Here is a 14,863-nt window from a genome sequence, read left to right on the forward strand (position 1 = left end):
TTTTTACTTTTTAGATTCCTCTCGTCATGACGATGCAATAACCCAAAAAAATTGATGAAACATTAACAAATACGAAAAAAATTTCAATAAGGATAAAAAAAAAAATAAGCTAGTTAGCTTATTTAGCCGAACGAGTCTATTTTAACTCCAAAAAAGGGAGCCATATGATTTTGTTGTTTAAAGGACTAACGGCGGACTAACGGAAGTTAGTAATTGGACCAAATTGGAACAAAATGAAAAATACAGAGTGTAAATCGAGCCAATTACAACTAAAAGAACAAAATTAACATAAATACTTCACTACAGGGACTATTTCAATTTTTTCTCCAAAAACATACTCCTCCTTTTGTAAATTGCAAGACCCTTTGCCCCCTGTCAATCTTTCACTCTCCAAATAATAATAATTTGAAATTCACTTTAACACTCACGCATCCGCTCCCAAACCCGGATAATGGGACTGTAAAACCCAATTCCCCGACTCCCACTTACCCAAAAAATTCCAATCGACTGTCCAATTCTTGTCCCGCCATTCCATTGCCACACCCCAAAAGAATCCCGCCAATTCCCCCTAACTTTTCGTTTCTCGAAACCACCACTACTTATAGTACAGTACTTGCTTCAGTTCATAGTCGATCAGTACTTTACTTCGTCACCTTATTTTAGAGAGAGAGAGAGAGGAGAATGGGGGAGAAGAGGATAAGGGGTCAGCCCCAAAAAGAAGAAGAAGAAGAAGAGTTGGTGGTGGAAAATGAGGGGAAGAAGAAGAAAAGTGAAGCAGTTTCAGGGTACGAGCAGTTCAGAGACCAGAGAATCAAAGAGAACATGGAGAGGTTGCAGAAACTGGGGATTTTGGACCTTTCTCGCAATCTCAAGCCAGAACCCAAAAAGCGTCTCAAGAAAGACCCTTCTCAGAAAAAGCCTTCTTCAACCTCTTCTGATCCCCCCAGGCGCTCCTCTCGGTATTCTCTCTTCTTCTTTTTCCCTTCCTGTTTGGTTCCTGAAAAAGAAAATGAATTGGACAGTACTTTTTCTTTTCGGCATCCAAACAGGTGGTTTCTTTGCGTGTTTTACTGCTAAAATTTTGAGCAAAAACTTAATTTGGTATGAAGGACTTAAATGGTAATGCGAATTTAAGCAGAAATTTGTGAAAGAGCGTCGCAATGTAGCCTTGAAAATAACTTCCAAGGGGTTAGCCTAGTGGTGGTCTAAGGCTTGAGATTTAGGGTTTGCTCCCTCTTAAGTCTCAGGTTCGAAACTCTTGGGTGCTATCAACTCTGGGCATTTGTTGTGGCTTCAAGTAGGGCCCTTGCTAGTGGATGGTGAGTTTAAGGTTCCTCAAGATTAGTCGAGTTGAGCGTAATCTGGCCCGGATACTATGGTTATAAAAAAAAAAAAAATGTTGCCTTGAAAAATAGAGTATTCCACAGAGTTGGGGTGAATTTTGAGTATAACCCATTTCCAAATGCGCAAGAGTAGTGGAGTGGAGATGTCTTTAGGGTTTTTTCAACTCGAAGGTAAGTTTGAATTCAGATTTGAGCGAGGAGTCCTGGGGATGCCCTTGGCCCCTTAGAGCATTGATCCTTTATCTATACTTTTACTCCCCAAACTAGGGATTTTGGACCTGTCTCGAATTCTCAAGCCAGAGAATGAAAATGAAAAGCAAAATCTTAATTTTCTTTCCCTCATTTTTCCCAGCATCCAAACAGGTAGTTTATTTTCGTGTTTCTTATTGTTTCCTAATATTTTCAGTAAAAAACTTCATTTGATATGAAGCACTTAAATGGGCACCTGAAATTTAAGCAGAAACTTGAGTAGGAGCTTTGTTAATGACAGAATAATACATTTGAAAGTCGCACTGTAGCCTTGAAATATTTGAGAAAAAAATTAGTCCCTTGGTTTGGCTAAAAATTGAGTATAACTTACTTTGATGTGCGTACGAATAAGGGAGTGGAGATGGTTTTAGGGCATTATTCCGACTCGAAGTTATGTTTGCCCATGCTTTTTAATCAAATTTGAGTAAAAAGTTGAGTTAAAGCTTCATTTGATATTGAAGCACTCCAATGGAATTCATGTCTAAGCATAAATTTGAGTAAAAGCCGCATTAATGGCGCGATTGTAAATTTGAGAGACAGAAAATAGCCTTCTAAAATTTCTGATGGGCAAATTCAGATCTAAGTGAGTAAAAGCTTCGTTAATGACATAGTTGTAAATTTGAGAGGAACAAAATAGTCTTCTAAAATTTGAGTAAAAACTCACCTTAAAATAAGTTTGAGTCAAGGAGTGGAGTTGATTTTGAGGGGTTTTTACTCAACTTTTGAGTTTAGGTGGACAAAAGAGTAAGGGCTGGAGATTCTATTAGGATTTGAGAGTATTTTTTTACATAGGGTGGGTTATGTAGGTTGCAGACTGTGGAGCGGGTTGTTTATGTGGAAAAACGTACTCCGAAGAAGAAGGCAAGGGAGAGCGAGGAGATAGAGATTCATATAGAAGAAGGATCAAAGCCTGAGATTTACACAGAAGAGGATATGAAGCTTTTGGGTGATTCCAAGACTGCATGGACTCTGATGGTGGATGGATATGGAGAAGATGGGGAGCGCATATATGATCCTTTTTACGGGAAATCTTGCCATCAATGCAGGTATTGAGCTTTTACTCTTGGTATTTTGTTATGGAAAACATTGTATATTTTCTTGATTCTTAAGTGGGGAGTTCTTCAAGTTTAGAATAATGTGGATATTGGATAGAGCAACTGTGACCAAAAAAGGGTAAGTAAAGATTTTATCTGCCAACTGGTGTATTGTTCTAGCTTTAGTTAATTTGTTGTGGTAGAAACAATTAAACCAAGACTGAATTCACTGCTAGCAAAAAACTCTTTGGGCTAATGGAGGTTTGCTCAGTCTCTAACTTTCGGACCCCGGAATAAGCTGACTTGTGCGTAAGGTAGCCTAGACACCCAGTTATATAGGGGAAAAAAGCAAGATTGCAGTGAAACAATAAGCAAGCTAATTTATCTTCCATTAGGATCAATTGCTAAAAAATGCCTTCTAGTTTCATCCGATGGCCTTCGTCCTAATTATGCTCGCAGTCCTTGAGCCTATCGAAACTTTGAGTTTTTTTTAATTGACAACCCATGCACCGCCTCAAGAAACTTATGACAGTGATATTTTGAGTTCAATGGGCAAACTCCACTGAAATAGAAGTGCTAAGTACAACTCATCTGTAAGGAGAATGGGTATAAGCTTGTATGATACTTGGTCATGCATCAATTGGTCTTTTCAAAGATTGGAGTAATTAAGTAGATTAGCTGGATTTGTATGGAAGTGGTTCCTCTACGAGGCAATGGCTTAACCCTCATTGGAAAAGGAATGTTCCTATCCATTTTTTTTGTGAGCAAACTGGTAAATTAAAGAAAATGATATTGTTGCACATGAAGGATCATTTATTAAGCACTTAAAATGTTTTCCTTTTCTTTATCATGATCTACGCAACTACGCCCGTTGTGGTTTATTAGATTGTTTGAGAGTAATACTCTTTGATATCTTAAGCAAGGATCATTAGTTACTGAATGTGCGGTCATTACTTGCGCGCGATGTCAGTGGTGTCTTTTATCTTCATATATTTCTTTTAAGTTAATGGAGAAGCTTAAGATCTGAAAACTGGGCTCTATGCCTCAATCGTTCTGATCTCAGAACCCTGTTCTTTGATTGCCATTGATGATTTGCTACTGTATCACATACTGTTTGTATTATTCCTTTCTACATACGAGATAGGTTCTGTTTCCTATCAAGTATAAGCAGGGAATCATAACCAGTTATTTCCTGATTTCTTACAGGCAGAAAACTCTTGGTCATCGCACCAGCTGCAGTACATGCACATCAGTTCAAGGGCAGTTTTGTGGCGATTGCTTATACACCAGGTAAATTAGAAAACTTATTTTTCCTATTAAAGTCTGAGGAAACTTCTTGCTGATATCGTGAAAAATCAAATCCAAGAAGCAAATTCTTTAGGACCCATCTTCACATTTCTCATCTGAGCATGGTGCATGCATGCACAATACTTTGTGGTGCAAAAGCCTGTGGTCACTTGCAAAGGCTGTTAAGAGTCATGAAATGGTATTAGATAAGCTAAATTAAGTTGATCTGTAGATGCTCATTTAAGTACTGTGTACTGTGTTTTTATAGTAAGGAGGTAAAACAGATCAGGAGTTCGCTAATTACAAAACCTGGTTATTTTTTGGTTCAGTAGTTGTGTTAGTTTTTCATCAAGTAGTAGGATGTTTCACCGTCCTGAAATCATTAATTCATTGAGCAATCCTCCAATTATCGCCTAAAATTATGGAAAAGCCAGGATACTTGTTTATAAAATTAAACTTTGACTCACTTTGGATGGCGGAAATCTTGAGTAATAGGAATGTGATTCCAAATGATATATTCAACGAGGAATCACCTAAGCAGACTAAGTGGAAATATGATCCCTTCTTTAACCCATGGTAATCTTGGATTATTGGCTCAATCTATATGAAAAAGAAATGGAGACTCAAGTAAATGTTTCCTGAACGAGATTACCTAAGTAATCCAAACACTGAAATGGAGTTACTGCAAGTATTAAGTTCCAAGAAATTTGATTGTGGGTAATCATATTCCTCTATCTCTTCAAGATTCCGGTCGTCCAAACATAGCAAAAAGGGATAATATGAAGGCATTTTGAAGCATGTTATGTTACTTGTCCAAGATGGCCCTAGAAATGCCACACCTGGTGTAGAACTATTAAACTGTATTCAGTTTCTACCACTTTACAGATATGGGGAAAATATTTTGGAAGCAAACCAAAATCCAAGTTGGATTTGCCCTGTATGTCGAGGAATTTGTAACTGCAGCCGTTGTAGACGGGCAAAAGGATGGGCACCTACTTCTTCTCTCTACAAAAAGGTAAATTTGTTGAGCTTGTATAGTTGTATTTCTCTATCATATAATGCTTTGCCCGCATTTGCTCCTCACTGGGTCAAAACTCTCTTTGTTATTGGATTCCTAATGGAAGCAACTTGGATGGTAAAATAGTGAGTCAATATATGCCTGTGTCTGTTCTAGTTGATGATAGTATTCCCTTTCAGGGCTGTGTGGTCTGGATGTCTAACAGGAGACAACAGGCCTTGTGGTAGAGGAGGTAGGCCCTTAAGAGCATCTCCATTGGAGATTTTAAAAATGTGTGGTACATGGTGAAAAGTGGGACTAGATTTTGTGTCAAGTGTTTTGTTAGTCTTACAGAGTGAATGGATGCTCCATCAGATGTGTTGAAGTGCATGTTAAAGTGGTAAAGATGATAAACAGTTTAAAGGCACATTGCCCTCATCCCCACTGTTCTTGTGGTGCTAATTGTGAATATCAGTATCTGACAATCCTGATTGAATGTCCAATGGAGCATGTTTTTGATTTTGAAGTTCCGAATCAGAATTTTACTGAAAAAAACTAGTAGAAAATACCATGGCAAGTTCTGATTGTATCACTTAAAGCAAATTGCCCATGAAGGCGGCTTATTATTTAAAAAGATACTGTTACATCATTCTGGGGTCCAGAATCCTGTCTAAAAACTGTCAATTATCCTTTTCGAGCATAATAAGAGGAGTGTGTGCAACTGACTATTCATTTTTCCAGGTCACAAAAATTGGCTTCAAGTCTGTGGCACATTATCTCATTCAAACTCGTCAGTTTCGGCCAAAGCAGGAAGAACCTTCTGCTGAAGGTTCCATTCCTGGGGATAAATCACCCTCTTTCGACATAGAAGCAAAGTCGCCATTGCACGCTGAGGCTCTTGACTTGCCTAGCAGTCCCGAGGAAATCCCAGACCCGAAATCTGAGGAGGGCAACAATGTCAAAGAGGACTACAGCGATGATGAGTATCAAGAGGAGAGTGACAAACACGATAGCAGTGATGAGGAGAGTGACCACGAGAGTGGAGATGATTGACTTGGCGAATTAGAGGTTTTGAAGACGTGCATCTTTTTTGGCTAGAAAGAATTGCTAATAGCTGCTGTGTGTATGCAGAAGCAACCGGCTTAGAGTAATATTTTTGTAACGGTATGAACTATTTCTGGATTCATAGCAGGATAGCATACTATTGCATGGTGAAAAAAATCTTGTATGATTATTTTGCTTCACCGAAACCTGCCTCGGGTAAAGTTAGAAATATGGTCAATGTAATCAAATGATCTTCATTTGTGCTAGTTCCGAGCCTTTACATTCGCTCGTGTGTTAATAGCTTTGTTTCCAGTTTCCTCATCTGCACATAACCATTCTAAAGCAAGTTCCTCGTGACGAAGAGAAAGCTAGCACTCTTTTTTCTTTTCTTTTTTTACTCCATTCGTCTCAAAATGTTTGTCCGGTTTTTAAAACGAAAACTAAAAAAAATGCATTTCTTTTAAGAAAAAATTCAAACTTTTTTTCATAAAAGAGGCCTCATTTGATAACAGTGATAGATGGATGAGATTCGTAAGGAGATGAGAATAAGATTAGGATTGGTAATAAGAATGGATTGGTAATGAGAAGGGATTGATAATGAGTATGTTTGTATGGGATTCGATGATGCGATTATTAATATTATGTTTGTTTGAGATGTGATTAAATGATGAGATTGGATTGATAGAAAAGATTGGTAATGATAATGAATTGATAATGAGGAGAGGTTAGAGCAATCCTCAATGGTACTAATCAAAATCAATAATCAAAATGTGTCACGTCAGCATTTGATTATCCATTTAATCTATAATCAAACTTAACAACATCTACCTCCACATTGGTTATTTTTGTATCTCTAACCAAAAAAAAACCTCACAATACACAATGCACATTTGTCCAATCGCAAACGAGTTTTAATCACGTACCCGACCACACCAAATTATTCGTCTTGATGAGACGATTCCAATATGAGGTGTTTTTAAGTTATTGAGTTTTGAATTTAATTGTTGAGTTTGGTTATTGGTAAAAGTTGTTAAGTTTGGTCATGGAATTGGTGGAATTTGGTTATTTACTAAAAAACTTGTGACTTTGGTTATTACAATGTGGGGTGTTTTTTGAGCATTGTTGTTAAATTTGCTTATTCACATCCATTTGCTTATTACAATGCGAATGCTCTTAGGATGAGACTACCAATATCATCTCCAAGAGGGTATTAGCAATACCTCCAAATTGGGGTCTTAGCAATCCCACCGGATTGATAGTCCGAACCATTTTTGGGAAATCAAACAAAGTATTGATAATACTTCCACTCTATTAATCCAATCTCAACCACTTGGAGGGTTATCAAACGGGGCTAAAAGAACTCTATGAGATTTAGTAAATTGTTGAAAAAAATTTAAATTTTTCTTGCAAAACTTGAATTATTTTTATGCTCTCGTTTTGCAGATTGGACAAACATTTTGGAACATTTACTGCCAAAGACTTTCCAGATGACTATCTACTCAGAAATTACATGGTGGTAGTTTTTTTTTCTCTTGAAAAGTAAGATGGAGTTGGCAAAACTCTGGCACATCATAGAGGGACAAATGGTCAAGTTTTGGAAGAAACTTAATTGTCAATTTCCTTCTGATATGAATCCATTAAAAACTCGTCAAGTCAAGTGCTTACTGTCAATGTTAAATGCATCTTAAAAACTCGTTAAGGGCTTACCGAATTTGAAAACTCGTTAAGTGCTTACCAAATTCGAACAACTCACTGCTTGGCTCATTTGGCTCAATTATCTGTCTTATGTGTATTCAAATTCAAGTGTTTTTTTTTTTTGTGGCACATCAAAGGTATCCCCGCATCCAACACACACAAAATGTAGTTAGAAGCAGCTAGGAGGAGACCACTGGACACGTTTATAAGACTATCAATACATCCAACCAGAATAAGACTAATCTACCTAGAGTTGGCTACAAGCAACCAAGGTTCACAAAAAGTAGTTAGAAGGGGACCACTGGACACATCCATGAGATTACTTACATTGACTTTTACTCTTTCTGTCCCAATTTACTTGTTACAGTTTTATTCTAATCGGATAAAAAAACTAGTTATATCTTTAAATTGATAATGAATTTTATATCCAATATAGATTTTGTTTGATAGATCTCGGTTCGTTCTATAATACAATGTTTTTAAAATTACTTGAAATATTATAAATTACAAGATATAATCAATTGAAAAGTGACATAAACTTTCAAAAATGAGAATTAAATTGGGACGGAGGTAGTACCTCTCAACTGGTTGGCTTATCCCAAAAATGGAACTCGCATCTCGAAGTCCAAGGTGGGGAGCAAGTCCCCCCTCTCTGGAGACAACCCTCGCTGGGTTCAAGGGATTAAGTTGGGATTTCTTGCAAAGTTAAAGGTGCGAAGCATAAATTTCCCCAAAAATGTGGGCCCCAAGTTGGACACCAACTTTACCTTTTCCCCAGGACAGAACTCGGGCAAGCTGTGCCGGGGTAAAATGAAGTTGACCTAGGCAGCTCGATCACCGTGAATCGTTCGAGAAACCCCCAAATCCCCGGCGGCGGCGGCGGCTCAAACGATGCGCCACCACGGAGAACTCGGCGACCCCGTCCACCGGCGGCCCAGTTTTCCGGCGAACGAGTCTTCGATTTTCTACCGCATGATCGTGCCTTCTATTATTCACGACAAGAAACTGGTAACTAAATTCCTCTCTCTCTCTCTCTCTCTCTCTCTCTCTCTCTCTCTCTCTCCTAATTGAGTATTTGTCGATTGGGTTTTTCAGTTAGTGCCCAAAGCCCTGTTCTTTTAAGCAAAAAATTGAGAAAACCCTAAACCATAAGAACCTGGGCGAGGAAATTGAACAATTTTTCTGATATTTTTTGTTATTAATCAGTGATACCCCCACAGTAATTAGATGGAAAAAAATTGGAATTTTGGTCGATGGGGATTACTAGCTTTTAGTTACTGTTTAAAGCCTAAGCCTAAACCTGTATCGGCAGTGAAAAGGGTTATTCGACAGAGAAGGTTAGTATATTGGTAAAGCGAACGGACTGCAAAGCAAGGAATGGAGAAAACCCTGCCAAAAATCCATCTTTTCTCATTTTCATCGAATTATTATGGGGGTATTACTTATAATTATTCAGAAACAACAATAAGAAAAGCATAGACAGACTGCAAAGAGAACGGACTGCAAATCAAGATATGGAATTTTTTGCGTCTGTCTGTTTGTTTGTTTTTTGTTTTTTTTTTTAAAGGTAGTGCGGAAACCTTGCTCTTGAAACCAAGAAATGGAGAAAACCCTAAATCGGTTTCGTTACCGTGAAAAAACTGGGCTTGGAAATTGGATTTTGTTTTCCTGAGATTTGTCTTATTTTTGTTTCTGGGACATTAATAAGTAATACCCTCATAATAATTGCATGAGAATGGAAAAAAGATGGAATTTCGGTCAATGGGGATTAACTTTTCACATAGGTTCCGTTTTGTGTTTTGAGTTAGCGCGCAAACCGTGCTTTCTAAAACAAAGAAATGGAGGAAGCCCTAAACTTGTTTGGTTATGGTGAAAATCTGGGAGGGGAAATTGAACTCTTTTCTGAGATTCGCCTTATTGTTGGTTGTGAATTATTAATAAGTAATACCCCAACAATGATTTGATGAAAATTAAAAAAAGGAATGGGATTTGTTGATGGGGATTAACTTCTCACATTTGTTTTGTTTTGTGTTTTTAGTTAGTGGGAAAACCCTTGTTTCAACACAAAGAAATGGGAAAACCCTAAGCCTGTTTGGTTACCGGGAAAACCTGGGCAAACCTGGGAGAGTAAATTGAACCTTTTTCTGGTATTTTTCTTATTGTTGTTTCTGAATAATTAACAAGTAATAAGCCCATAATGAACTTTTGAAAAGAAAAAAAAAAAATTTTATGTTTTCCAGATGGGCATGTTTCTTCTTGAGATCAATTTGGCCAAATTGAAACCCAAGAGCGTGGTGTGGCCTGTGGTTTAAGGTTGTATATCACTTGTAAGTAGGAACTCGGAAGTATTTGGGTTCAACTCGGGCAACGCGTTTGCTTATTCCATATCTATGAATTGTGAGTGGCTTATGGCTTACGTTTTCGGGGTTACTCTGCCGGAGTGGAAGTGGCCTTGCCTGAGAGAGGTTCTTTGTCACCATAGCCTAGACCAGCTTCTTGTGTTAGAGATAATGTAGTGAAGATTTTAAACGTGTGTGAGGAATATTTATGTTTATGTGTCTCCGTGTTTATTCGTTCTTACGAGCTTTTGTTATTGATTTGTTTGGATCTTGGATTTGTCTTAAAATGATGTGGGAAATGTAAGGGAAAGTACTAATTTCGCGATGCATATCTTTTATGTGTAACTAAACACAAAATGGAACTTTTTATAAATATACATTCATTTCCCTCTTGTTTACCTAACCAAACCTGTGAATTTGGTTTGATCCTACAGAAGATTCCTGGCAAGTTCACCGATATGATTAGGAATGATCTCCGTGTTGTTGCTACTCTCACAACTCCTAATGGTTGTGTTTGGCAAGTTGGATTACAGAAGATTGACAACAAGTTTTGGTTCACCAATGGTTGGAACGAATTTGTCGAACATCAGTGTATCCGTGTGGGATACCTTCTAATCTTCACATATGAAGGGAATTCAGTTTTCAGGGTAAACATATTTGACATCGCCTCTTCTGAGATAAAATATCAATATAACACCATGAGTAGTTCTCAAGGACCCAATTACAGTAACCGATGTCCAGTACCTTATATGGAAGAAGCAGAAGATGATGTGTTTCGGACGCTTGCATCTTTCGAAAACAAGGGTTTTCCAGAAACTGTAGACCAGCAAAGGCTTGGAAAAAATGGTGATCCTCCATTGCTGCAGAACTTGGTAAAGTCCTTTTTTGATTCTGATTTAGCAAACGGCGAGCATGATAAAAGCAAATCTTCCTCAGGCCGTTCCATAGGCGGATCCACTCGAGATATAGGTATTCAGTGCAATAACAGTGAACTTATGAAGTCAGTATATGAAATCAGAGTGCAATCATTGAATCAAATACCTGTAAAACCCAAAAAAAGAAAGCGCGGAACTGGATCTCGTAAGTTCTTTGTAATTACATACTCTTTCATTTATGATCCTCTGTGAACCTATATCTGCCATAACCAATGTGATAAAATACAGGTGAAGTCGAAGCTTCAGCTAAACGTGGAAGCGAAGTACAAACTCCTGGCACTGAAACAGATAGGACTTTCTTGAGGAAGTGGAGAGTAGTAACACCCGAAGAAAAAGAGAGAGTGCTTAATGCATCCAAAATGTTTCTTTCGGAAAATCCACTATGCAGGGTTATCCTGCGACGGTCCTATGTATATAAGGGGATTGGCTTGGTGAGCTGTTAAGTATATGACAATGATCCTCCCATGTGATCCTCGGAGTAATGGAACCCACTCTGGTCTCATCTTACAATTTGATCCATTCATTTTGTATGTCTCAATGTGTATTTCATCCATGCAAAAAACAGGTTAATCTTGAAAAGAATCCACATTGATGAGTTCTTTTATCAATAAATGCCTGGTCGAACTATAGTTGTCTCAAAATGAATGGATAGTCAGAATTGAAACAACCATTGATTCTGAACGCCATTTCTCTTAAGATAAATCTGATTTTTAGAGGTGGCTATATATGTTCGATTAAGCCAGTTTTTTGGCGTGAATGATAACTTTATCGAGACCTTTAAGATGAACAGCTTGGATTATTCAACCAGAACCATGGTGGGCTCTATTCTCCTCATACAAGGAAATCACATGAGAGGATCCTTTTTCAAAGTGATACGTGCTTTACCTAATCTTGCATTTTCCTTAAACGGATTCTTACCTCACAACCATTGTGCTTATGCAGCATATGCCATCCTCCTTTGCTGAGAAGTATCTTGGGGGAGTTTCAGGATTCATCACCCTTCAGGTTTCTGATGGTGAAAAGTGGCCTGTCAAGTGCATGTGGAGAGATGGCTCCGCTAAGTTAAGCAAGGGGTGGCCTGAGTTTGTCAGGGATAACAAATTGGAGGAAGGAGATGTTTGTGTTTTTGAGCTGATCAAGGTGGAGGATATTGTGCTGAGGGTTACCATCTTTCGTGTTGTTGAAGATGCAGGACCTGTGAACCAACTCCCAAAGGAACATCTTGAACGAACCAGCCAATTCGTGATTGATTATAATCTGAATCGGTGAAACTTCTGGGTAAGCTTTCTTTGTTAGCCAGCTCGTTAACTTGTTTAAGTGGGTATTAAACTTTTAATCTTCGTAGTCGGGACTTTAGTTGTTTGGAAGTTCAAAAATTTGTTTATTTCTCTTCCGTTGGGCCCCAAATTGATGCTTGATTGTAAAAAATCTCCCGGTTTGGAGAAATGTAGTGGATTTCTCACAACCTTCTTCACTTTGTAATATTATCTCTCTTAGCGTCTCCTTTATCTATACGTAGTTGGTGCTTCTGCCTCCACATTTATGTAAATGCTTGCTAATGAGGTCACAGACCGACTTACTGGCTTAGTCCAAGTAGTGTCGGGAAAAATCACCTGTTCATTTTGTCTTGAAACTTTATCAAATGATTGAATGTTCATTAAGTGGGAAAAAGTGTTGATACAGGACTAATTTGGAAAACTTTGTAAGTAGTATTGTTTCTGAGATTGCTTAAGCATGGTGGCTCAACTTGATACAGGACTAATTTCATGGGGCTGGGGAAGTAAAAAAAAAAAAAACTGAATCTGACTAATTCCTATTGCATGTAGATACCAGAAATGTTTTTTTGTATATGTAATCTATACAAGAACCAGATCAAAATGATGAGACAGTTTTCAGCGTAACTGTTACAGATTAAACAAGTTCGACCAAACTGATCCCTCCTGTCTTTCTGTCTCTCATAGAAAGTGCATTATTTTCTGAGTGATTGGAGTATCATGGTCTTATTACATTTTGTAATTCCTTTTTCCTGAATGAGGGCTCTGTTCTCTGATCTTCTTAAAGCCAACGATTTCCTATTCAAGATAACCATCAATTCCTATTTGACCCAGCAAGAGCAGCTTGACCCTAATATCATGAATATCCTTCACCCATCATCTCCTCATCTTGCCCAGATTGTTGATGGGTGATACATTCGTTTTCTATGACGGACCAGTCTAGTTTTGGTATTTTGTCTTCTTTGTCTGGAAATAGGTTTGATTTCCAGTTTTGGTTTTTGTTCTTGTGTTCAAAAATAGGTTTGATTTCCTTGCGAAAAAATTCCTGTAAGTTGTTCGGATTGAATGTTTGATTTATCTGGAAAGGTGACTGGACAGCCCAGTTTTAACGGTGGACAGCCCAGTTTTAACGGTGGAAAGCCCATGTCTTTGGATTTCCATTCTTTTACTATGAGTTGTATTATTCCCTCAAATTGAATATTCTTTGCTGAAGAACTGGGTGAATACAGTTTTATGAAGAGTGGATATGTTTCCTAAGCTGTATTCTTAAAGAAGACTGGAATTTGGATTGTGAAAGAGCTACAAAATTGGCCAGCTGAAAGCATCATCTTCCTCTAGTAGCTTCACGGGTTTAGAATAGGGTTTAAGATTTTCGGATTTTATTTTATTTTATTTGCTAAGATTGTTAATGGTGTATGCGATGTGCTAAAATTTTGGTTTCCAATTTGAACTTAATTATTGCTAAATTTATATGTATATATTTGCACACGGTTACTTAAAAGATTTGGTGACATCATCAACTTAGCAATGTTGAGTTTTCGTCCGTTGGGATTGGGGACAGTCTGGAGAAGAATGCTATGGGACCTAGGAATTTGCAGGCCTAAAGGATTACCGCCATCTGGGGGAATCGATCAGAGGACTTTAGGCTTTTGTCTGCGACCCAACAATCGAAAACGGAAGACCAATGCCAACCACAAGGCTGATTGCGGCAGTGACAAGGCAATGCATTATCCCAACCAGAGGAAACGTAAACGGAAAAGGGTTGTTGAAGACTCTTGTGCCGGCCCTCACACTTATCGTATCCCACGACGCCGAGCTTTATATTGATTTTCTGTCTCTGTTGTTCCTTATTCTTGTTTTGTAGGTTTCGTTGTTTGTGTGATGGGCATTGAGGGTGCGTTTGTGTTTTCTTTGTTTTTTTTGTGGGGGTGTTTTGTTTGCTTTGTTTCATTGGGTCCTTGTTTTTTATTTGCTGGGTTATGTTGTGTTGGTTGATGTGCGGAGTGGTTTGTATGGTTTGTACTCGCCTGTTTGTACTGTTTAATTGGTTTCTTTATAATGTATCTGGGATGATTTTATTTGTCTAATAAAATTATCACAATTTTGAGAGAGAATTATCTGCCAATTCGAAGGGATACCTGTTTTTTTGTACTTGTCGATAGAAGAAGTTTTTTTCGAAATTGTTTCTGGAAACATAAACATAACGCTTGTAAAATACAATACTTGTTTTCTTGGCAGAAATACTTTTGGAGAATGAAAAGGAGATTCTGTTATTGTCTAAAATTAAGTTCTTTGTTAAAACAGAAGCTTGAAAACAAGTTTCGTTTGAAAAAATTCTCCAACCGACGAAATTTCTAAAGTACTCTGGGATATTGATTCTTTTTTTTTTTGAAATCGAAACATAACATATATTGCAGTCATAAAAACATGTTCAAAAGACTACGGATCCGAAAATGCTGATTAAAACATCCAAACAACTCAAAAGATATGAATGCAGCTCATTTATCTTTGTTAACTTAAGGTAAATTAGCAGTACTAATCTGTCCAAAATGGGGCATCAAAGTTCAAATTAAATGATCACAAGGTTTTCCTTCTCTTGGCCAGAATTGAAAGTTAAGTACAAAAGTCTCTCTCTCTCTCTCTCTCTCTCTCTCTCTCTCTCTCTC

At 37.8% G+C, this 14,863-nt stretch overlaps 2 protein-coding genes across 6 annotated transcripts; both read left to right on the plus strand.

Annotated features, from left to right (window-relative positions):
* Positions 1 to 432: 432 nt before the first annotated feature.
* On the plus strand, positions 433 to 6,238 carry LOC131325685 (uncharacterized). 2 transcript variants are annotated; one of them, XM_058358081.1, is made up of 5 exons: positions 433 to 959; positions 2,399 to 2,638; positions 3,833 to 3,916; positions 4,799 to 4,928; positions 5,652 to 6,238. In XM_058358081.1, the coding sequence occupies exons 1-5, from the start codon at positions 682 to 684 to the stop codon at positions 5,961 to 5,963; spliced, it is 1,044 nt and encodes a 347-aa protein (XP_058214064.1). In that variant the 5' UTR covers positions 433 to 681; the 3' UTR covers positions 5,964 to 6,238. The 2 variants fall into 2 exon arrangements, with proteins under 2 accessions (XP_058214064.1, XP_058214065.1); XM_058358082.1 differs by having other exon boundaries at positions 467 to 959; positions 4,782 to 4,928.
* A 1,997-nt stretch (positions 6,239 to 8,235) lies between these two features.
* On the plus strand, positions 8,236 to 13,566 carry LOC131325681 (B3 domain-containing transcription factor VRN1-like). 4 transcript variants are annotated; one of them, XM_058358072.1, is made up of 5 exons: positions 8,411 to 8,657; positions 10,423 to 11,068; positions 11,152 to 11,354; positions 11,866 to 12,201; positions 13,427 to 13,566. In XM_058358072.1, the coding sequence occupies exons 1-4, from the start codon at positions 8,541 to 8,543 to the stop codon at positions 12,190 to 12,192; spliced, it is 1,293 nt and encodes a 430-aa protein (XP_058214055.1). In that variant the 5' UTR covers positions 8,411 to 8,540; the 3' UTR covers positions 12,193 to 12,201; positions 13,427 to 13,566. The 4 variants fall into 4 exon arrangements, with proteins under 4 accessions (XP_058214054.1, XP_058214055.1, XP_058214057.1 ...); XM_058358074.1 differs by having other exon boundaries at positions 13,411 to 13,429; XM_058358071.1 differs by lacking the exon at positions 13,427 to 13,566 and having other exon boundaries at positions 8,236 to 8,657; positions 11,866 to 12,424.
* Positions 13,567 to 14,863: the final 1,297 nt, after the last annotated feature.

Source organism: Rhododendron vialii, chromosome 5a, assembly GCF_030253575.1.
Source record: "Rhododendron vialii isolate Sample 1 chromosome 5a, ASM3025357v1".
NCBI classification, from domain to species: Eukaryota; Viridiplantae; Streptophyta; class Magnoliopsida; order Ericales; family Ericaceae; genus Rhododendron; species Rhododendron vialii.